Genomic DNA, 23,261 nt, shown 5'->3' on the forward strand with positions numbered 1-23,261 from the left:
AAAGGGGTGGAGACCTTACAAGAATCCAAACAAATCTCCAGAGCTAAATGCTAACTGTATTTGCATAACAATCTAGCTGATTCACACAGCAGGACAAGGTCACGTGAGATAAACTGCCAAGGGCACGGTTCAGAGGAAGTGGTATTGGAATTCTGACTTGCTGATCCTTCATGCTTGCTGAGCCCCATAGATGGGCTCCCCCAGTCTCCTAAATTGTACTGTAGTAAGATTAATTAATTATTTAAATGTAGTGCCTGTGGGAACTCACAGCTGGCCCTCAACTCTCTCTTCCTTCTAATTCTTGATAATTCAAATCACGGAGGAAAAGAACAAATCATAACCCACTAACCTCATTGTGTTACCGTGCAAAGGAAAGAACTGACCAGAAACGGTCATTGATTGGTGTGACCTGGGAACTCCTGAACTGCCTAAAACTCTCAAAGCCATCTCTCCCCGCCCATTTTCTTGATCAAGTAATTGCTACGAATTGATGGTCTGCGTTGTGAAAACCAACAAACAAATAGGGGGGAGAAGGAGGGAGGAGGGACCTTAGTATCCCCAAAGGTCCTCTTGCTAGAGAGAAAGAAACTGTGATGAAACGTCTGAAGGATTCTGACTTGATCCCTCTCGGCTAGAAGCCCCTTTAAAGCGACACACCCAAGAGAAGCTGCAAAAATCACTGCTGCTTTCCACCTAGCCGCATGCACCACTGGATTCGATTTCTCCGACGCAACTCGGAAGACCCATTCCGCGTGGTTCCGGCGTCCTCGCCCTTTTAGGCGGCGGCGAATTGTGCAAAGTCCGACGCCTAAGTCTGGGAAGCGAGAGGACTCGGAGGGGCTCGGGAAGTGCCACCCGGGAACCTCATCATCAGTGGGCGTTTAGCGCAGCCAAGCGACAGGCTGGCGCCAGGGCTCAGCCACGGGGAGGCGCCGGCTGAGGCGGGGAGAACTTTGCGCTCCGAGTAGAACCACCCTTTGCTGGCCAGTCGCGTCGCTCCTCCAAGGAAGCCAGCGGCGGTGGCGACTGGGCGGAAAGAGGACGAAAGGAAGCCAGAGAGGAAGCAGCGGGCACAGGAGCAAAATGCAGCCGGCGCTGGGGGAGCCCGCGAGAGCCCTGCCCACGGAGGAGCGGGGAGCTTTGGGCTTCTTTGGCGCTTCCCGGGCGTGAACCTCTCCTGCACGACCCCAAGGGAAATAAGGGGGTCTTGCCTGGGCGGAAAAGGAAAAGACTCCAAGTGAGCGCGTCTCCTTCTTCTCGCCTCCCAGCTCCCCGCTAGGAGCTCGGGCGTTCTCCGCCCAGCCTCCCCGGCGGGACCCGACGCAGTGCTCCAGTCGCCCTGCAGATGGGGCGGGCGGGGAACGGGCGCCCAGGACGCGGGTGACCAGCGCGGGCCCGCCCGCCTGCCCGGCTCCGCGCGGGGGACCGGGCGGGTGGAGGATGTGAAGCGCCGGGACCCGGGGAGCTGAGATCGCCGAGGGCGCGCCGAGCTCCAAGTTGCATGGCCCGCACGCCGCGGCTGCGGCGGCTCCCGGGACCGCTCCCCCGCGTCGAGTGAGCTGCGCTCGGGACCCGGGGGGCGGAGACCTTAGGCTGCGGCTGCAGGCGGACGAGCCGGGCGCTGGAGGGGGCGCGCTTTCTCCCTGCGGGTCTCAGTAATGAGGAGACTGAGTTTGTGGTGGCTGCTGAGCAGGGTCTGTCTGCTGTTGCCGCCGCCCTGCGCCCTGGTGCTGGCCGGAGTGCCCGGTTCCTCCTCGCACCCGCAGCCCTGCCAGATCCTCAAGCGCATCGGGCACGCGGTGAGGGTGGGCGCGGTGCACTTGCAGCCCTGGACTCCGGCCTCCGGCTCCGCCAACCGCTCTCCGGACGGCCACCGGGCAGGGGTGCAGCGGGATGAGCCCGACCCAGGCTCTTGGCGGCCCCCCGCGCCCTCTTCGGGCGCACGCTGGTCGGGAAGCGCCCTCCATGGCCGGGGCCCGCCGGGCGTCCGGAAGCCCGGGGAGGGCACCGCGGCCGAGACCCTGTGGCCACGGGACGCCCTCCTGTTCGCCGTGGACAACCTGAACCGCGTGGAGGGACTGCTGCCCTACAACCTGTCTCTGGAAGTCGTGATGGCCATCGAGGCGGGCCTGGGCGACCTGCCGCTCTTGCCCTTCTCCTCCCCGAGCTCGCAGTGGAGCAGCGACCCTTTCTCTTTCCTGCAAAGCGTGTGTCACACCGTCGTGGTGCAGGGGGTCTCGGCGCTGCTCGCCTTCCCCCAGAGCCAGGGCGAGATGATGGAGCTCGACTTGGTCAGCTCGGTCCTGCATATTCCGGTCATCAGTATCGTGCGCCACGAGTTTCCGCGGGAGAGTCAGGTAAGAGAAGTCGGGAGCGCGCTGGAGACGGGCGCCTCTGGGGGTCCCGGACCTGGGCCCCGGGAGAAAGGGGGTAGGGGCAAGTGCGGGGGGGCGGGGGCTCGGACTTTGTAACTTTAATACTGTGTCGGGCTATATCCGTGGTTGGGAAGGAGCAATAGAAGTTAAAGAAAACATTTTAAGCACGGATGGACATAAAAATGGGAACTAGGAGATGGAAGGAAGAAAGGGAGAGGGGAGAATAAGTTGTTGGGGGGGACCGGGGAGGCGATTCTTTGCGTTGTGTCCGGCTGGCTCTGGGAAACGGATTTCCGACGTCTAAGTTCAGGATCTTGGGCAGTTCTCATCAGCTAACGCGCTGATGAGGGCGGAGAATCTCTGGCTTCGTTGTAGTCTTTCATTCCCTTGAGTTACTCTCCGCCTGTGGCAGAGGAGAGCTGCATCTGCTTAGCTGACTTTAGGTGTGCCTACGCTGGTGTAAGGAAACGCTTCCCTCCGCTTGCCTTTGAGTGATTAAGAAATTTGCAGCTAGCACTGAAGCAGTAGGTAAAGAAGAGCGGCTATTTAGTTTTGGACAGTGAAATGCGTTAGAAATATTATCAGTAGCATAAAAATGGATGGGGTTAGGCATTCATTTAGGATTGTTTCTTTCTCCTTACTTCCCCCTCCCCACCCATCCCCTTCATAATTTGGGTTCAAAGACTGGCTATATGTAGTTGTCGTTCAGTCTCAATTGCTTACAAATACAAAAAGAACTCAATAATTGAGTTCTTATGGGTTAAAAACAATGCACGTATTTTCAATAAAAGAAGCTATCTGTGAACTTAACTGCTACCAATGATCATAGTACTTAAGGAAAGGGCAGGATTCTATTAGTAATAGGAGTTTCTTGCATGCTGTGCATCATTTTTAATCAAAATATTGAGTCTCATTAAGACTTGCACAGAATATTTAAGAAATAGAGCACTGGTATTAATGCCATTTTGTAGATTGAGAAACTGAGGAAAGTTTCAGAACTTGATCAGCATTGGCCAGTGTACAAGTGAAAAAATCCAGACACTGGGGAATATCTATCATTCCATTCTGTCCCTTTAGCTGGAAAAAATATTTCTAATTATATATATGTAAACAAGTAGATGAAGATAAATTAGAATATATAAAACCTAAAAAGAGTAAAGGAAATGCAAGTGAAAAGTTTGGTAGAATGTATGCATAAAATATTAAGAAACTCCTTAAGATTTGTTATTATAGAAAACTGAATCTTACGTTATTAGAGTTAGGGAGAGTGGGCCCAAGCTACTTTCAGCAGTTGCCAGAAGATGCTGCACTGTAGAGATTTGATTTGCAGAGTGCAGGCTAATTAACTTATATCTAAAATATTTCCGTCCCTTGAATCTGAATGACTGTAGGTAGCAGATGGAAAGGCATGGAAAACACAGGTGTACAATACTGCCAATGGCCAAAGTGTTCTGAACATGAAACTGCATTCATAGGGTGCATCATTATTAATATGTATGCAGAATCAGATCTAACAAGATGCAAGAGTCAGCATCACTTGCTTCTCATCATTGCTTCTTTATTACCTAATACTTCATAAGGTGCCAATAGTGTTCCCAGTCTCCAGGCTCCTGTCCATTTGCAGATTGTTTGGCAAGAGTTTTAAACAGCAAGAATTCTACCACCCCCAAATTAGTGTTCCTTAGTTAGAAGGGAAATTGTCTGTGTTCCATGATGAATCTGAATTTGTTTAGTACACTGTGTATTATAAGGGAACCTGTACAGCATGAAGCATCAAGCAGAATTAGTAGACTTTAAGGCCTTTGGACCTCTGGGCACATAAAGTCCTCCAAGGACAACCCTTACAAGCTGATAATAAAATAAGTACTCTGCCAAGCACATTTACTTCTGTAGTTCCATTCAGAAATGTATTTTAAATCACTGTTGTCGCTGGAACTTTCGTGGCACATATCTTGAAAGGAAGAGATTATTATATTAACCCAAATCTAGTTGGCCCAACTGAGGACATTTTCTTTCATTTCTCTTTGTATTTCAAATTCGAACATCTCATGCTTGTCGCACTTTGAGTATATTACTTAAATGTCATTGTCTAGTGTCCTATATTAAGAATGGACAATTCCAAGCCAAGTCCTGTATTCATCAAAAATAACTGATCGTTCCTTATCTTCTCTGAAAAGTAGATCTTTCTTTCATACACTAATATGGTTTCTAAACCAACTTTCTAAATGTCAAAGTAATTTCACACATTGAATAAAGCTGCCTTAATTTTAGCCACCATACTCACTGCCCAGTAACCTAATTTATTGTGTGTGTTTCCTTTCATTTTCTTTAGGATGTCAATTTCTTTCATATAAAGATAAAAGTTAATAAGCAAAGACCTAATAGGAGCCTGTCACAACACCTTAGTGGAACTAGATACCAATAAAATGATCAACCCCCTGAGTAAAGCATGCTAGTTTCAATTCTGTCTACTTTTTATTTGAAACAACCATTTAAGGTCATCAATTTGGAAGAAACTAATTTCTTTCATAGAAGAAAGTACAGTAGTCAACTATCCATCTCTTTGGAACCATGTGTGTATTAACACTGAATAAAAAAAGTTTAGTAGAACATTTTACATAGGGTCAGGTAATACTTCCATCTCCCCCCAAATCAGCTAACTCAATTCATTTAAATGATCATTTCATAGTTCTAAATGCCATTCTTAAAATCATCCATATGCTACTTTGAATGAATCCTGTTAAATTTATGTTTTATTACATTAAGTTCTTACAGTTTTTTTTCTCTTCTGTTACCATATGACTCTTTTTTTCTTTCAAGGGATATGGATAGTTTCTCTAAAGCAGACTCCTTAATATATATCTGATGAGGTTGTAACAGGTACATATTTCTTTTTTAAAGAATGTATTTCAGGGCTGGAGAGATAGTGCAAAGGTTAAGACATTTGACTTGCTTGGGGAAAACACTGGCTTGATCCCCAACACCACATGCAGTCTCCTGAGCACCACCAGAAGAGATTTCTAGGCATAGAACCAGAAGAAAGACTTGGTTGAGTATAACTCCCCCCACCAATAACAAAAAAATTTATATAATGCTAGGTATATTTCATGTTAATTTCATATTGGTTCCACTAGGGAGAGTTCATGGAATAATATATTATGTTTAGCTTCAAACTCATGCAATTAAAAAGCTTTCATTTCAATTTTTGAAAGGTTGAATATATCATCCAAGATTTGCCTGACCCATGAACTCTATATACTAAATTATTAATATATATCCACTCCCATGGAAATATAAAAGTTTTGGATGCTCCATTTCTTTCTGACAATATATGAGTAAGTACTTACTAGATTTTGGCTAGCACAGCACCACTTTTCTATGTGGTAGGGACAGAAAAATGATACCACCACTACACAGGTGTCTCGTGAGGGGACAAATAAAGAACACTGATTTTTAGCACATCTTCTCCCAACTGAGATCATTTTCCCTGACCTGCTCCATACAAAGCAGTATTCTTTTTCCTATTGGGAAATATTTGCTTCTCCAGTTTATGATAAATGGCTGATAGTAACACCTAATTGTTGCTGACTTGAAGATAAATGATTTCAAATTAAATATCAAGTGATGCAAAATTTTGTTCGAGTAATCTTGAAGAACAGAGACCTGGGACTAGTTTGGAAGTTGTTATTTTTGATTTTGTGGATTTCTTTTTATAATATATATTTTTGAATAAGTAGAGCAGAAGAGATAAGCAGACGGCATTTAGTGGTCAGTTAATCTGTCTCATCTGTTTTTCTCAGTGCTTGTCATAATAAAGTCATAGAGAATATTAGATCTTGATCTTCTTTGATCTTTGTTATATCTTACAGCTACGTTATGATTCAGTTGACTAAGATTTTGAATCATCCAAAAACCAATTTCAGTGTTTACTTCCTTAGTGCTTTATTTTTCTGATACTGCAGAAAGGACCAGGCATTTGTAATCAGAATTTTGTTTTCTTAAATATTTTCAGTTGGTTTAAAGAGTACAATGTATCACTATATCACTGTCATCCCGTTGCTCATCATTTGCTCTACTGGACACCAGTAACGTCTCCATTGTGAGACTTGCTGTTACTGTTTTTGGCATATCTAATACGGCCACAGGTAGCTTGCTAGGCGAGATACTCTCGTAGCTTGCCAGTCTCTCCGAGAGGGGCAGAGGAATCGAACCCGAGTCAGCCGTGTGCAAGGCAAATGCCCTACCCGATGTGCTATCACTCCAGCCTAACACAATGTAATTGATATTAAAAAAACTACTATTTAATGACAAATATATTAAATAGTAGTTTAAAGACTTCAATCTACCTCTGCCTCTTACTGGCAATTTAATCTTAGGCAAGTGTCTCTATCTCTGGACATCCATGATACCAGTTAAAAGTTGTTTTGTGAATCAAATCAGAAGGTGATATACTCTGACAAAAATTATTTCCTTAGTCCTGGGAGGTGGCTCATAGGGCTAAAAGGCATACTTTGTGTGTGGGAACCGCAGGTTTTATCCCTAGCATTACCCATCCCCTGCCAGATTAGCCTCCAATTACTTCATTGTGAGTAGTTCCCCAGCACTACAATGTACCCCACGTAAAAAATGGATAAATAAATAAATAATAAGAGTGACCCAACTCCATCATAATAGCTAATCAGAACAATATACGATTCAGTACAAAATAACTTTACACTCCACCTTTATTTCTTTTTCTCTTAAAAAAGTAAAGAACAACTGAGTTCTGCAAAACCCAAAATAAAACCAAAATATCTGTGTGTCTGAGTTGGCTGCACACTTACCGACAACCAGAAGTGATAGATATTATTTCTGTACCAATGGTAACGTTTTACCTACGATACATCTTGCACAGTTGCTAGCATCTTAGGCATTATGATAAGAAATTCAATAAAATTCCCAGGATTTTTCAGAAATGTTGGTCTCTTACATTGGATTTTTCCTGTAGGAAAACTTAGAGTAAATCATTCATGTCTATTGCTAGTTGGTCTAACTCCTCTACCCTCATTTCATTAACCATACCACTACACACTCTTCGGGCATTATTTTCACTTAGTAACAAAGTGACATGTTTGTCCTACTGGCACAAGTTTCTTATTTTATGCACAGAATACAAACAAGTTGCAAATTAAGTACGTTGAGTACTGTTGTCCTACACAAATATGTGGGGCATCCCTAGTGAGGTCTGCTCATATTGGTGGCCTTGTTAAATACAGAAAGGAACATATTTTTGTCTTTTCTTCTATGTCCCTAGCTCATACCCTACTTACATACGTAGAAAAACAGAGGAACTGGGTGCCATCAGAAACATGATGCCGTATCTATGAAAACTAGGCAAAAAGTGAAAAATGACATCTTAGCATCTGCATTATTGCTTTTTGTGTGAATTTATGAAAAACTAATAGGAATATTTAAATATCTCATTTGTCTTAGTCAAATCTTTTAAGAAATGGTGCGAGAAAAGAAAAATGGCGGAAAGTTGAACAAGGAATGATTTGGCTATCTGCCCCCACATCCACATCCACTGCCCTATTATCCCCAGATCTAAAACCTCAGTGAAATTTGCACATCTCAATGTGGAAGACTGAGACACTTTCAGGGAAGATTGTGTTTGATAGCCTACGTTGAGGTAGCAGATGATTAATATTGACTTAGACTGGTATTGTATCAGTTGGAGCAAATCCTAACATTGAGAAACTGTTGAAAAATTTGGTTGAGCAGGGATGTTCTACATTTGAGACTTCAAGTGTTCAAGTGGTAAAAAATTAAGCAAGATGACTTGTTTTTGATTCTGACTGAATTATACCACATTGATATTTGAGACAGAGACATGAGGTTAGAGGAATCAAACATATGGATTTATAACAATTTTGTTTTCAAGGATACTGTACGGTGTTAATAAATCCTCTTAGTACTGTGAGACAAATAAAAAAATATGTAGTGAAATAGCTCAAACACCTTGCATGGTTGAGATCCTGAGTTTGATCTCCAGCACCAAATTGCATTTCTAGGTGTGAGCCCGGTGACTTCATAGGGAAAGAAGTGCTAGGGACAGATATGAGAGCGGGAAAATGGAGTGGAGGATGCATTCAAAATTAAGTAAGATTTAAATTAAATGCAAAATTTAAGAACTCAAGTCTTCTACCCTACACTCCAGAGTAGTTTTTTTGTGAATTTTTAACATTTATACTAGTGGAGCTGAAGAGATAATACAGTGGGTAAGGTGATTGCTTTCATGTGATCAGCCTGGGTTCAATGCCCGGCATCGAATATGGTCTCTAGAGCTCTGCCAGAGCTTATTCCTGAGCACAGAGCCAGGATAAAGTCCTGAAAACAGTTGGGTGTGGCCCAGAAAACAAACAAACAAAACCCATTTATACTATATTCAGAGTTATGGGGTTGGTTCCAGTCACCGACATGAAGGAAAATGAAGGTGAAATGCACTGTTTTGAGCATCACTTAGAATAGCAGTGCACTGGAAGGCACCTCAGGTGAGCAGTATGTACTGGTTAGCAAAAATAGTCTTGGAGGTCCACTTTTAACAAGTTGCTCCTTTGTCTGGGATCTAAACTATGGCATCTTTTGAATAGCTAGATCAGAAACTTGTGTTCTACTTTAATAATATTAGTGGGAATTTGACAATTATCTGCTTCCCTAATTTCTTACAGGAAGTCTTCATGATCTACATTTAAGAAGCAATAGAATGGGGCTGGAGTGATAGTACAGTGGGTAGGGCGTTTGCTTGCATGAGGCCGACCCGGGTTCGATTCCCAGCATCCCATATGGTCCCCTGAGCACTGCCAGGAGTAATTCCTGAGTGCAGAGCCAGGAGTAACCCCTGTGTATTGCCGGGTGTGACCCAAAAAGCAACAACAACAACCAAAAAAAATTTTTTAAAAAGAGAAGCGATAGAATGTAAATAACATTTTTATCTTATTAACAAATGTGCTGATGCCCAGTTTCTAGGTGCTTGGTTCTTTAGGAAAAGACTGGATTAAGGCATTGAGCTTGTAGGTTTATGTAGCATTTCTTAATTCTAATTTTTTCTTTAACACTTTCCATTTGGACAAATGAAACAAGAAAGTGACTAAATATGACAGAAGTATCTGTCTAAGGTACAAGGGTTGACTTACTTTGATGCAGTAAGCCAACTACTGATTCTCAAGCTCCTCAAGTCTGAATTCCTGGAACCTATGTATTTACTTCCTTTTATGATTCCAAGGACTTTGAAGCCATGGTTACGTTAAGAATCATGAGATATGCTTTTCATTCTCAGCAATGGAAAACAAATTGCCAAATGCTTTCTTTTCAGCAGATCGACTTTAGGGGGGAGAAACTCCAAATCAATAATAGTGAATTTTTTGTTTAAATATTGAATGTAATCAAAGTAAAGTGAAAGTAAAGTGAAATTTACCAGTTACACATGCGGGGTGGGGGACTGGGGAGGTGGGGGGGAGGGGGGAGGTATATCGTGATTCTTGGTGGTAGAATATGTGCACTGGTGAAGGGATGGGTGTTTGAGCATTGTATAACTGAGACTTTAACCTGAAAGCTTTGTAACTTTCCACATGGTGAATCAATAAAAGAATTTTAAAAAAAAGATAGACATTTAGAAAAATAAAACATTTTTATTGAACTTTTTATTAAATCACCATGTAGAAAGTTACAAAGTTCTCAGGTTTATGTGTCAGTTATACAATATTCAAACACCCATCCCTTCACCGGTGCCCATATTCCACCACCAGAAACCCCAGTATACCCCCCACCCCCACCCCCTACCCCCTACTGTATAACTAATGAATTTCACTTCATTTTTTCTTTACCTTGATTACATTCCATAATTCAACACAAAACTCACTATAGTTGTTGGAGTTTCCAACCAAGAGAGACAGACCTACTACATTTGATAATTAGTTTTTCATTGCTGGAAATGAATAGATATGTATCCCCACTGCTACAAGTACATAACTCTCTCTCTCTTTTTTTTTTTTTCCTTTTTCCTTTTCCCTTTTTTTTTTCTTTTTCCCCCATCCCCCTTCCAGCGCCTCATAGTATGGTGTATGCCACGCCACGTCGGCCAGCGTGGGGCTTTTGCTTAGTTCACAGTCCAGAGAGGTGGCTGCTACCTTAAAAACCTTCAATATTTCAACAAAAACTTACTGTTATTATTTGGAGTTTCCTCCCCAAGTCAGACCTGTTCAAAAGGAACCGTTTCACATTGCTGACAATTATAAATGTTAAGTCGCACGGACGGACGCAGTAGCGTCCGCGCAGTTTTGGATTTCTGTATAAAGTCCAGGGAAAATTCTGCCAGAAATTACATAGCCCAGCTCACAGTCCCAGTGCATTGCTGTAAGAAGTCTCTGAATTCAAGGTCTTTAGGCGCAGAGGGTCCGATTCGCGCTCAGCGGCTCCGGATTTATCTGGGCCGAGGGCGTGCCGGTTACGCCCCCTTCCCATGAGTTCCTGGGAGCCCCAAAAGTAAAAACCGAATACCTCTGGGTTTGGAGTCACAGAAGATGGCACCTGCCACATGGGTGCCGCCAGCCCGCCGCTTTCCGTGCAGGAAGACAGGGTGGGGAGGAAAAAAAATCCACCCCCGGCAGCACAGAGTTGTAGCCCAGTTCGCAGTCCCAGTGCATTGCTATCGGATGCTGCGCTGGATGCCCGAATGTGTTACATCTCTGGAATCAAAGTCTTTAGGCGCAGAGGGTCCCGGAAAATAAAACATTTTAAAAAACTAAAAAAAAAAAGAATCATGAGATATAGAAGTTATGTGGTCTTATCTTATGAAATTCATGAAGCCAATTAAAAGAATGATAGAGAACGAGGCAAGAAGGTGCTAAGGTGATGAAAAAAGAGATTGGGTGATGCATTAAAGGGCCATAAGTCAAGAAGTACAAGTAGTTTCTAAATATTAAAACAGAACAAAACAATACAAGAACAGGGGGCTGGAGAGATAGCACAGCGGGTAGGGCATTTGCCTTGCACGCGGCCGACCCGGGTTCAAATCCCAGCATCCCATATGGTCCCCTGAGCATGGCCAGGGGTAATTCCTGAGTTCAGAGCCAGGAGTAACCCCTGTGCATCGCCAGGTGTGACCCAAAAAGAAAAACAACAACAACAACAACAACAACAAAATACAAGAACAGACCAAGATTTATTTTCTCAGTAGTTCCAGAAGGTTGGCTGCTCCTCCACCTCACCCAGGCACTGCCAGGAGAAATCCTGAGCTTCAGATCAACCTCTAAAGCCTGTTGGGTGTGTTCCCTTCCCCAAACAAGAAAAAAAAAAAAGGAATTCTAGAAGGAATACTGTCCTACTAACAACTTGACTTAAGTCCAGTGAAACAGCTTTAAAACATGACATCAATCACGAATAATTAGAGGCTAACTCTATATTAAACAACTGATCATGTGTTTTTGTGATAGCAGCAATTAATGCTTTTAGCCACACTGACTTAGGTATGGTGGAGAGATAAATAAGTCAGAGGGTGCCATGGTCCAGTTTATTGTACAGTCACATTCAGACTCGGCTTACACATTCTGCAGCTGGATACAGGAAAAACCCTAAAGACATACAGCTAGGGTCTTTCAAGATACAGTGACCATGACCCAATTGATATTTTAGACTCTTTGGGAGAGAAGTGGGTTGTTTACAAAAGGACAATCTAACTTGATATGGATGGAAAAATTCAGAAATTTTCCCTTCTTAGTACAGACTTTATGAGTTACTAATGGAGCTGACTTATGGAATACATTAGCTCAAAGTTTAAGAGACAATTGTACTATTATGTTAAGGCTTATAGCAAAAAGACATCCTTAAGGCAAAGTTTTATTGAGTTCTGACTATGTCAAAACTGATGCATGCAATGTGAAGCACTTTATAAATGTGTGTTGCTTTTCTGAATATGAAAGTAAGTCATACTCACCACTACCCCTTTGGGTTCATGGATATTCTTGAACAGAATTTTGATATATTTTATTTTCTTGAGGCTTGTGGTTTAAATATTTTAGAAGCAGTTGGGGGGCACAAGTTTCTTTTTTCTTTAGTGTCACTCTAACTAGGCACTGGAACAAGAGACAGAAAAATATTTTGCTTTTTACATTTTCTGACAGTAACAAATTGGCATGACTTTTGATACTTGGGCACTCAAGGATGATGGTATTTTTGTATTAAAAGGTAAGGTTCTTGCACTCGATAGAGCTCGGTCCAATCCCCAGCACTGCGTATGGTTCTCCAAGCACTCCCAGATGTATGACACCTAAGTACAGACAGAATCTGAAGTAAGCCCAAATCACTGCTAGGTGTGGCCTAGCACCCCTCCTCCCCCCACCCCCCTCCCCCCCCACCACACATACACATCCTCCCACTTTTCAAAAGTGAGATACTGTGTATTTACAGTAGAGAGTGACTGGGTCTGCAGGCTTCCCAGCAATAACCTGAACTGAATCTCTAGTAGACTCTCAAGAATGACAAGGGGCTACCTCTGCCCCACTCTCAGAGGTGGTCTTTAACTGGACTTTCTCTCAGTAGGTCTTTCAGTGCCGACACAGCCTACACATAACCTATTGATGTGTTCAGTATTGAAAGCACCTGCTTAAAGCCAAACAAAGTTGGATTAGAAATTTCCAGATTGAAAATGAGAAACGTGGGGCTGGAGCGATAGTACAGCGGGTAGGACGTTTGCCTTGCACGAAGCCGACCCGGGTTCAATTCCCAGCATCCCATATGGTCCCCTGAGCACCGCCAAGGGTAATTCCTGAGTGCAGAGCCAGGAGTAATCCCTGTGCATCTCTGGGTGTGACCCAAAAAGAAAAAAAAAAGAGAGAAACGTTTATGTCCATAAACAAGTTTAGACCCTGGTTAGAGCTTTGATTATTTTTTTGTTTTCTTTTTTTTGCTTTTGCTTTTGCTTTTTGGGTCATAATGCACAGGGTGTACTCCTGCCTCTGCACTCAGGAATTGCTCTTGGCGGTGCCCAAGGGACCATATGGGATGCTGGGAATCGAACCCAGGTCAGCCGTGTGTAAGGCAAACTTCCTACCTGCTGTGCAAACGCTCAGCCCTAGAGGTAGATTTTGTTAGTGTCTTTCACTTATAGAAGCACTCTGGCTCCGTTGTGGAATTTTATTTGTTTTGTTCCAACCAACCGGAGGTACTGAAATAGGAATTCATTAAATCAGCAATTTGCTTCCACAAACCATGGTGAGTTTAACAAATACAAATAATGGGCGGTTATTGTGTCGGTAGTATATGAGGAATTTATTTGAATGATATTATACATTGTGTTGTACATTTGCGGAAGTGCTTCAACATATACCTGAAAATAAAAGATAAATTAACTCCTGAATTAATTATAACCATGTGTCATCACCTAGTTGCAGGCATACAGAGCCATCTAGTGGTCTCTAAAAGACAACTTAAAGCTAAGTCATCCCAGGATTCCAATCTCCTGAAAACAGGAAAGGACTCGAAATAACTTTTAGTTATTATTTTAGTTATTCCTTATCTAATAGAAGACTGTAATTCAATAGAGAAGAAAACTTTTTCTGCCTTTTCTTAAACTTTCTCAAAATCTCTGCAATTCTACTGCCTTGATTACAGTTGCAGTTACAAAGCCTAAAGTAAACGATCTTAAATGTGCTAAGAAAAGAGGTTAAGAAGAAATGGGAATAATAACTACTAATTTGGTTGGGCTGGAACAATATCACAGCAGGCAGGGCGTTTGCCCTGCATGAGGCAGACCTGGGTTTGATTCCTCCGTCCCTCTCGGAGAGCCTGGCAAGCTATGGAGAGTATCCCGCCCGCACGGCAGAGCCTGACAAGTTACCCATGGCGTATTGGATATGCCAAAAACAGTAACAACAAGTCTCACAATGGAGATGTTACTCATGCCCGCTTGAAAAAATCGATGAGCAATAGGACGACAGTGATACAGTGATGCAGTGAACTTCAGAAATGTAGAGTGGTTAAATATTTTAGCAGCTGCATTTGCCATCACTTTAGCTTCACAATTCAGCACAAAATGTTGTAGCCATTTTGTTGTAAGATAATTCTGAGAGTTAATAAAATAGAAGAAAAAAAAAAGAAGAAATGAAAAATTACCCATAAATCTCCAGCCCAAAGATCTAGACTTATGTCTGTTATAAAACTGGACCTATGCTGTTTTATGAATTTTTCACTTTTTATATGTTTTATAGAGAGAGATGTTATATATCTGAAGAAATTATAAATGTATGCCTTTAATAGTTCCCTTATTTTTTAATGACTCGATTATTTGCTTTTTAATGACTTATTTTATGACTTGTTTAATCCATGTTGCTTTAATCCAGGTTTCTCTTATTTAAAAAATTAATGATGCTACTTCTTTTATTTATATATTTATTTTATTAGTGAATCACCGTGGGGTACAGTTACATACTTATAGATTTTTTGTGTTTGCGTTTAAATCATACAATGATCGAGTATCCATCCCTCTGCCAGTGCCCATTCTTCACCACCAATGATCCCAGGAGCCCTCCCACCATCCCCATTTTACACCTCCCACTTCACCTCACCTTGTGGCAGGGCATTCCCTTTTGTTTTCTCTCTCTCCTTTTGGGTGTTGTGGTTTGAGATAGAGGCATTGAGTGACCATCATGTTTGGTCTATAGTCTATTTTTGGCTCACATCTCCCAGCCTGCGCAGGTCCCCCCAACACCCTTCAATGTTCCCTTCAATGATGCTACTTCTAATGCAACTTTAGCCCCCTATCTTCCTAACCATCTTATAGCACTGTGGTAGATCATCTGCTTGAGTTTTGTGACATAATCATGGTTTTCCTTTTTCTGCTCTTTCGTTGTCTTATACTGCTTATGTTTCATGTCTTTGACCCCTGATAATAAAAATCACGATGTAATCACTGTGCTGTCCAATGTGATAGCAACAAACTATATGAATGCTTCATTTTAAGTTACTTTAAAGTATAAAATGTCCTTCCATTTCTGGGGAATTTAGCCCCAGTTTAGATGTTCCGTGGCTCACCACTCTCTGTAGTGACTACAGAGTATTTCACTTCATTACAGAAGGTTCTATTGAAAATTTTTTTGTGTCTCTGTATACAACTGTAAGGAGCAGAAAAACAGTAAAGAGACTTATATGAGGTACAGTTAGGCTGCACCACTGAAAGTTGTTCAAGAAGCAACTCTTAAACGTTTTTTTTTACACATTTACATTTTTTTCCCTTGGGGATTTCAGTAACTTCTGTGTAACTTTACATTACAGTAACTTTACAGTAACTACATCTTTCCCATTCTCCTTTCAGCTTCTTAGTATAATGTTCTTTTTGTTGTTGTTGTTGTTGTTGTTGTTTTGAAGGGAGAGGGAGATACATGCACTAGTGCTCAGGGCTTACTTCTGACTCTGGACACAGGGTGGCTTCTGGTAGTACCCAGGAGCCCATATGTACTGCTGGGATTAACCAGGATTGACCGTGTGCAAAACAAATACCTAAATCCCTGTACGATTGCCTGACCCAACTTGGTAGAACATTTGTACAACTATAATTCTTTTTTTTTAAAATTTTTTTATTGAGTCACCATGTGGAAAGTTACAAAGTTTTCAGGTTTAAATCTCAGTTATACAATGCTCGAATACCCATCCCTTCACCCGTGCACATATTCCACCACCAAGAATCCCAGTATAGCTCCACCCCACACCCCCACACCCCTAATCCCCCGCCTGTGTAACTAACAAATTTCACTTTACTTTCACTTTGATTGCATTCAATATTTCAACAAAACTCACTATTATTGTTTGGAGAGTCTCTCCCCTAAAGTCAGACCTGCTGAAAAGGAAGCATTAGATAATTTGTTTTCCATTGCTGAGGATGAAGAGGTATGAGGTCGAGTGACCACACTTAGCGGCCTCTCGGTTTTGGGTTTCTGTATTTTAGTATTTTAGTAACTAAGTCCAGAGAGATATCTGCCAGAAGTTGCATCATTGCTAACTTGTACTTCTCAGTGTACAACTATAATTCTGGCTTTACATGATAGGACATAGCTTGGGTGCAATATGACTTTACAGCTCATCCTTGTTTCTTATGTCTTTTGATTCACATTCTCCAGACAGCTAGTTGACTGTCTCAGATTGATTGTTTTGTCCTCCACTCACTCTTGTATGTTCTCCTTTAATCCAATGACCAGTGGTCAGATTGCTCAGTTTACTGCCTAATATAAATTTTAGAGTAACACCAAATAAAATAGCCGAGTTTATTTTTCTTACATTTTCACAGAGGAAAGAATAATATAGGCAAACAAATCATACTGGAGTATGACTAAGTAGAATGTAAATATAATTGAGAAAACTGAAGCAGAATTAGAGAATGACTATGGTTAGTCAGTAAGACCTTTCAAATAGCGAATGACATAAAGAGAGACTCACGCAAGTTGCTTAGGGAACAATATTATAAGCAAAGTGGACAAAAATGCAAACCCCCTAGGGTCAGAATGTTTATAGCAATGAATATATGCTGGGTGTAACCCTGGTGGCCTCCAAGAGCTCTGGGATGCTACCCTAGTGCCTTGCAGAACTATCAGGTCCTGGCAGAATATAATTGGAAATCACCTCTATGTTTTAATTTGAGAAAGTGTGTGTGACACTTTTAATTGCTTAATGTAAATCATTGTATTAAAAAGCACTTCTCTATCACATGTCTAATAGAAAGACATACACAGCCAAGTTGTCACAATTTGTGGATGAATTAAGCTCCAATTCTGAATTGATTTTTCCATCGAAACAGTGTTATCTGTGGCTGTTAAGACCTCAGACCAGGCCACAAAAAGCCTCTTTGACCCATTGTATAGCAGAACTCTGGCGTTAATAGTTCTATAGATGTGAAACACTGTACATAGTAGCTTCTTTCTATTTAAAATCAAGAGGAGGAAGATTAAGGAGGAGAAACAGAAGTTTTGGCTTTAGTTTTGGTTGATAACTCTAAAATCATCTTTACAGCCTTGGAAAATCTCTGAGCCTCAGGTTCCTTCATTATAAATTATATATAGTCGCTAATCAACTTTGAATGCCTGCTATGATTATTTTTCAATTATGTAGGTTTCAGTGAGTTCATAAAAGTAAAAAATGCTTTGTAGGTTCAAATTTAAGAGACATTTGAAAAGTATTTTTATTGGAAAATCTTTTTGCTGAGGAAAAAATTTAGTTTCAGTTTTGGAAAGCCAGGACACATCATTTTTAATTTGGCTGTAGGTCTAACAGCCTTGTTCTGTTCTTTTGCAATGAAGCAAAGTGGTCATATGGTTACTTTGAAATGGCCATTGACAGTTGAAAAGGAAGAAAGGAGAGCAGAATTTTACACTTCTCAAAGAAGTCTTTTAAAAATGCTTATCACAAGTTTAAAAATTTAGTCTTCCTAAAGAAGACTTTATAAAAATGCTTCTCCTAGTCTCTTATTCATTTATCCTTAAAGAGGAAGAAGAGAATTTGGGGGAAGATACTTGTTAATATGAGAGATACTTTGTAAATAAAATTTAAAGTTACGATTGCTTTCTTATATTTCTCCAAATATTATGATTTTTGAGATCAGATTCTTTAGAAAGAATTATTTGTAAATGGATGGATACTTGGAAATTAATTAAATACTCTCTTAATCTTTATTACAAATGTACTTTTATCATTGCTGTTGAGAATCTATTTACAGGTATTTTCTTCTCCATAAGGATTTAGCTCTACATAGGTCAGGACAATGGGTAGGATCCCCTTCAGAAAACATAATATTAGGAAAGTTCATAGTAAATATACAAGCTAAAGAGAGCACCAAGTAAAGGATGTTGGGAGGACCTGCTGGGGTTGAAAGATGCGTGCTGAAAGTAGACTATAGATTAAACACGATGGCCACTCAATACCTCTATTGCAAACCACAACACCCAAAAGGAGAAAGAACAAAAGGGAATACACTGCCACACAGGCAGGGTGGGGTGGAGGGGTGGGGTGGGGGTGGTGGGAGGGATACTGGGAAGATTGGTGGAGGAGAATGGGCACTGGTGGAGGGATGGGTAAACGATCATTGTATGACTGAAATGCAAATATGAAAGTTTGTAAGTTTGTAACTACCTTACAGTGACTCACTAATAAAAAATAAAAATAAATAAATAAATATACGGGCTAAACTTTGACCTCAACCTTTCTGTCTAAAATATTCCTACAATATTTCAAAACCTCCTTCCTAATTGGCATCTGCCCCCATGTGTGACTCCTTTAATATATTCTCCGACTACTGCCCCTGTGGCTAAGCAAAGATGTGCTGTTTGTTGCAGAGAAAAAACTATAGCACCTCTTTTTGGAGAAAAGAAAGGGTTTTATTTCAGATTGATCAAAAAAGGAGACTGGAGGGAGACAAGACTCAAAACTGTCTCCTTGTCAGTTGACCTATAATAAAGTCCATTTTTAAAAATCTTTTGACTTATGGGGACTGGAGCGATAGCACAGCAGGTAGGGCATTTATTTTACATGCAGCCAACCCGGGTCCAGTTCCTCTGTCCCTCTCGGAGAGCCCGGTAAGCTACCGAGAGTATCCCACTCGCACGGCAAGCTACCCGTGGCATATTTGATGTGCCAAAAACAGTAACAACAAGTCTCACAATGGAGACGTTACTGGTGCCCGCTCGAGCAAATCTATGAACAATGGGAGGACAGTGCTACAGTGCTACAGTGACTTATGAATGTGTTTGGCAAGAGTTCTTGCTGGAAAACAACTATCACTACTGAGACTTCTCTTAGTAATTATACAGTTCTTCAGGAACCAAATTCTTGTTAACCACCTACTTAAGGTTTTTGTAACACCCAATAGGTCCAAGTCCTTACTTCTGATCTTGAGTTGCCATCTAGATAATTTTGTCTCAAAGTTTTACATTAGTCCCAATCTCACTACCATGTTATACTTTATTCTCTTAGACAGGCTGCCGTGGAATCTGCCTGCGAATAAGCAGTATCCCATCTGGTTATCATGATGGTTAACAATCTTGATTTCTTGCTGTCATTGCAAATAGAAGCCAAAACTATATTCGCGGACTGAGAAAACTCTAGGATTTTAAATTGTGTAATCATTCAGCAGAGACCAGAGATGTGGCTCAGATCTGTCTTTCCAATCTTGGAGCTGATAGGGGACCAATTATGATATGAGAGGAAAGGCCAATATGGGTAAGGATGCAAAAAGGTTGATTGGGATAAAGTTGATTAAGTGGGTTTTTAATTAGTGTGTATAAGGGAATTAGGCAGTTCTTTCTGTTATGGGATTTCTTGCTTTTAAATAGATTAGTAAGGGTTTGTCTCTTATTTCTATGCTCAGTAAAGGTTTGGAGTTACTGAGAGGACAGTTATCAGTGCAGGCACTCTGAGTCTTGGAGACAACGTGTGTGGAAGGTGTGGCGACAGGGGGGCAGTGAGAGATGGTTTGTCCCTGTTTAAATGAATTTGGATAGTTTTGACCCATGTTTCATCAGGAAGAGAACCAGTTTGTAAGCTATCCTGTTTAAAACTTTTTACTGCTTTCTTGCATGTGATCTCCCCATTTAATCCCCGGCACCATTCCCCTGAGCACCAGCCAAATGACTTGTGATTGAGCACAGGACCAGGAGCAACCTGAAAAACTCTATGTCCTATTATTATTGATTTGCAATGAACTTAATTTATTACTTAAACTTAAATTCAAAATCTTGTAGGGGTAGGAGGATGGAGGAATGGGTTGAGGGGGGGTACACTGACACTGTTGGAGGGGAGTGGGTGCTCTGGTGAGGGTATGGTGTTGGAACACTGTATGCACGCAACCCTATCATTAACAGTATTGTAAAACGATGGTGTTTAAAATAAAGCTTATTTTTAATAGTAAATAAAAAGTTTGATTGTTACAATGAAAAACCTAGTGCCCAGGCCATTATTGGAGGTTAACTGTGAAAATTAATGCACAATAAAAATCAAACCAATTCTAGCTAGGTGGAATTACCTGTGCCCTTTTTCCAAAGGGAAAATTTCCAAGTCTGAAAGAAGTGTTAAAGACTTGCTGACACCAAACTGAGGTTTTCTCCTTGAATTAACAGAAGGATTAAATGCTAATTGAAAAGGGATTAACTTTCTCACTGTGTGATTTAGTGTTATTTAATGTCAAGTCCCTGAACAACCAAAAGTTCTCTCATGAACCACCCACACTCTGCCAAACTCCAATCTATAGGATGAATTCCAAGCAACTAAGTGTGGCATTCGAAACCTTTAATTACCTGAGTCTTACTTAACTTTTCTCATTTCTTAATACTCACCTTCACCCTTTCCACTCTTCACAGCAATGCCTAAACGTTCATACTTTTCCAAGTCTAGACACACAAAGCCTGTTCTATTCGCGTTGTCTCTTTCCTTCTATCTGCTTGAAATTCCTAGTCAACCTCTAGGCCTTTGCTCAAATGTTACTTGTATGTAGAGAATTGTCTACCTCTTCTTAATACAGATAATTACTTAAATGACTGTGAATTTCTTCTCTGTACATTTCTTTTTTCTTGGCAGATCATAGAGCATTTAGTGAAGTCCCTCGGGCCTGGATCCTGAGGTATAACTTATAGTGTTTGTAAAATCACTTCATCTCCCCACCATCACCACTTTATTTAAATACGATGGTTTACAAAGTTGTCCATGATGATTTGTTACAGCTATTCAGTATTCCAACACCAATCCCCCACCCCTGTCACATTCCCTCCACCATTATCTCTACTTTCCCAACCACTCCTCAAACCTTCCCCCATAGCGGGCCCACAATAATTTATTTTATATTGCTTCTTACCACCAAATAGCTAACAGAATGATCAAAAAGTATTTCCGTAGAAGAAAATTTGTGAAAATTGTTTTTTCTGATCATGGGGACACTAAATCCTTGTCTGATGGCTTTACTAAGCTATTGTTGCAAGTTAAGCCTTCTGTGTTAATGTTTTTATTATTTGAGATTGGTTGGCTTCTATGCTACATCCCACCCGATCTATTGTGCTACTACTGGGCTGTCAATGCTGTAGAGTTAGAAGAGGTCAGAAAATCAGAACATTTAAATGGGTAGTCCAGTCAGGGGTCTGACAGTGGCTTTGGGGTCTGGGAGCAGCTGCCCAGGCATTGCTAGGGTGGGAACTAGCCCTGCTCCTTCTGTGATTGCCTCGGAGGTATCACCCAGGAGTGGGTGTCCAAGTTATTTTTGTAACTAGTTGGTTTCTTTCAAGATTTATTGATGAGTCTCTGGAACAAGGCTAGTAGATGAGTTTACATGATGGGGGCAATGGAGCATAGGCTTGGCTGCTGGATCTTTCGGAAATGCTGGAGGTTGAGGAAGATCACCCATTCTGACTCTGAGAAGACCTGAGTTTTCAGCCACAAAGACCCGCGTACCTGAAATTTTTGGCAGCTTAGGTTCCCTGTGGGACTCGGTTCTCAGGAGGTGAAATTTGGCCAGAGGCATGACAGTGGCTTTGGGACGTGGAAGCGGCTACCAGGACTTTGTTAGAGTGAGAGTTGGCCCACCCTACTCTGAGAAAATCATTTACTCCTTAGCAAGACATTTAGCCAAGAGCAAAGAAAGTTTATTCAAGGAAGACCTGTCAGAGAGACAATAAAGAGACTCCAAAGACAGAATCTCTGTCTAGTATAGTTTGGGGGATCTCTCTATTAGCTTTTGTTGAAGAAGTATTATTTCAGGAATATCATGAGTTTGGGGTTTCATACTAGGGGTTTCAGGCAGTAACTAAAAGAGAAACCTGTACTTGGGGTTCTATATACCTGAAATTTGGCTACTGTCAGCTAATTAAACAAGGGAATTTGTGCCAGGCTAATTTTTGTCTGTATTGGAATAAGTAAGCTGTAGGGGTCCAGAATTTGCAAGTTTCATCTTTGTGTAAATCAGGAGCTTTCACGGGGTCCAAGTGAAGCCATGGATGTCAGTTGAAAACTTGGCCATTTCACAGCAGCGTAGATATGATAGTTAACTTGCATGTCTGTCACCCTCAGATTGAACCCCAAGCCCCTAGTACATGTGTGACTCCGAATGGATACTTGGTAGTTACTGATTAAACTGAATTCATGGTCTCATCCCATCCCTTCCAGTGTATCAAAACTATGTAAAAGCTGTGAAAACCCATCATTTGTCCTGGTGGGTGATGTGAATTTTAGAATGCACTCCTGTCCTATGAAAGAGGGTTTTTAATTCACTTTGGCTAGAGTTCATGACCACCACAATTTATTGTAAGATATATATAAAAAAAGAAAACCTGGAAGCATATGGCCTTGACAAAATTGATTTTTTTAAAGAAATAAGAAGAGCCCACTTGTACTCCCCTATTACATGTTTCATACATCCTTCATTGTCTCTAGATTGGGTTTCTGTTTCCTCGGGATCATAGTGAGAATTTCCTCTCATGTTTCTGAATTAGAGTTTACCTAACTCTCAACCTACTTCAGCAAACTTCTCCACATTGTGCTGCCAAAGTTTCTTGATGTGCAAAGTTAATCAATTGATGAAAAGTTTCTAGAATTAATCATTATTAAAATTAAGAAAAAACATTTTACTCTATTGTCTTTTTTCAAATAAAATGTCAGGAATTCGGATAAGAGTTTTGATCTGGCTAAGATTAGTCAGTTTTATTTCTAGCTTACATTGTAATTACTGTTCTTTCAGCAAATACACAGCAGTTCCTCAAATAATACAATTTTATGATAACTTCATTTTGTTAAAATATATGTTGAGGAGAACAAAATTCAAAATTGAAGACCTGCTTTTGGTAGTCCTCATTTTGCTTAAGGTCACAGTTTCCAAGAACCTATCAGTGA

General features: G+C 41.2%; 1 protein-coding gene across 1 annotated transcript in view; it reads left to right on the forward strand.

The window, feature by feature from the left end:
* Positions 1–950: 950 nt before the first annotated feature.
* Positions 951–23,261, forward strand: part of GRIN3A (glutamate ionotropic receptor NMDA type subunit 3A) — a 207,569-nt gene continuing 185,258 nt past the window's right edge. Inside the window, exon 1 of the mRNA XM_004600274.2 lies at positions 951–2,357. Within this exon, the coding sequence (XP_004600331.1) occupies positions 1,659–2,357 (699 nt within the window). The 5' untranslated portion in view covers positions 951–1,658. The remainder of the gene's footprint in view (positions 2,358–23,261) is intronic.

The sequence above is a fragment of the Sorex araneus genome, chromosome 1 (assembly GCF_027595985.1).
Source record: "Sorex araneus isolate mSorAra2 chromosome 1, mSorAra2.pri, whole genome shotgun sequence".
Taxonomy (NCBI): domain Eukaryota; kingdom Metazoa; phylum Chordata; class Mammalia; order Eulipotyphla; family Soricidae; genus Sorex; species Sorex araneus.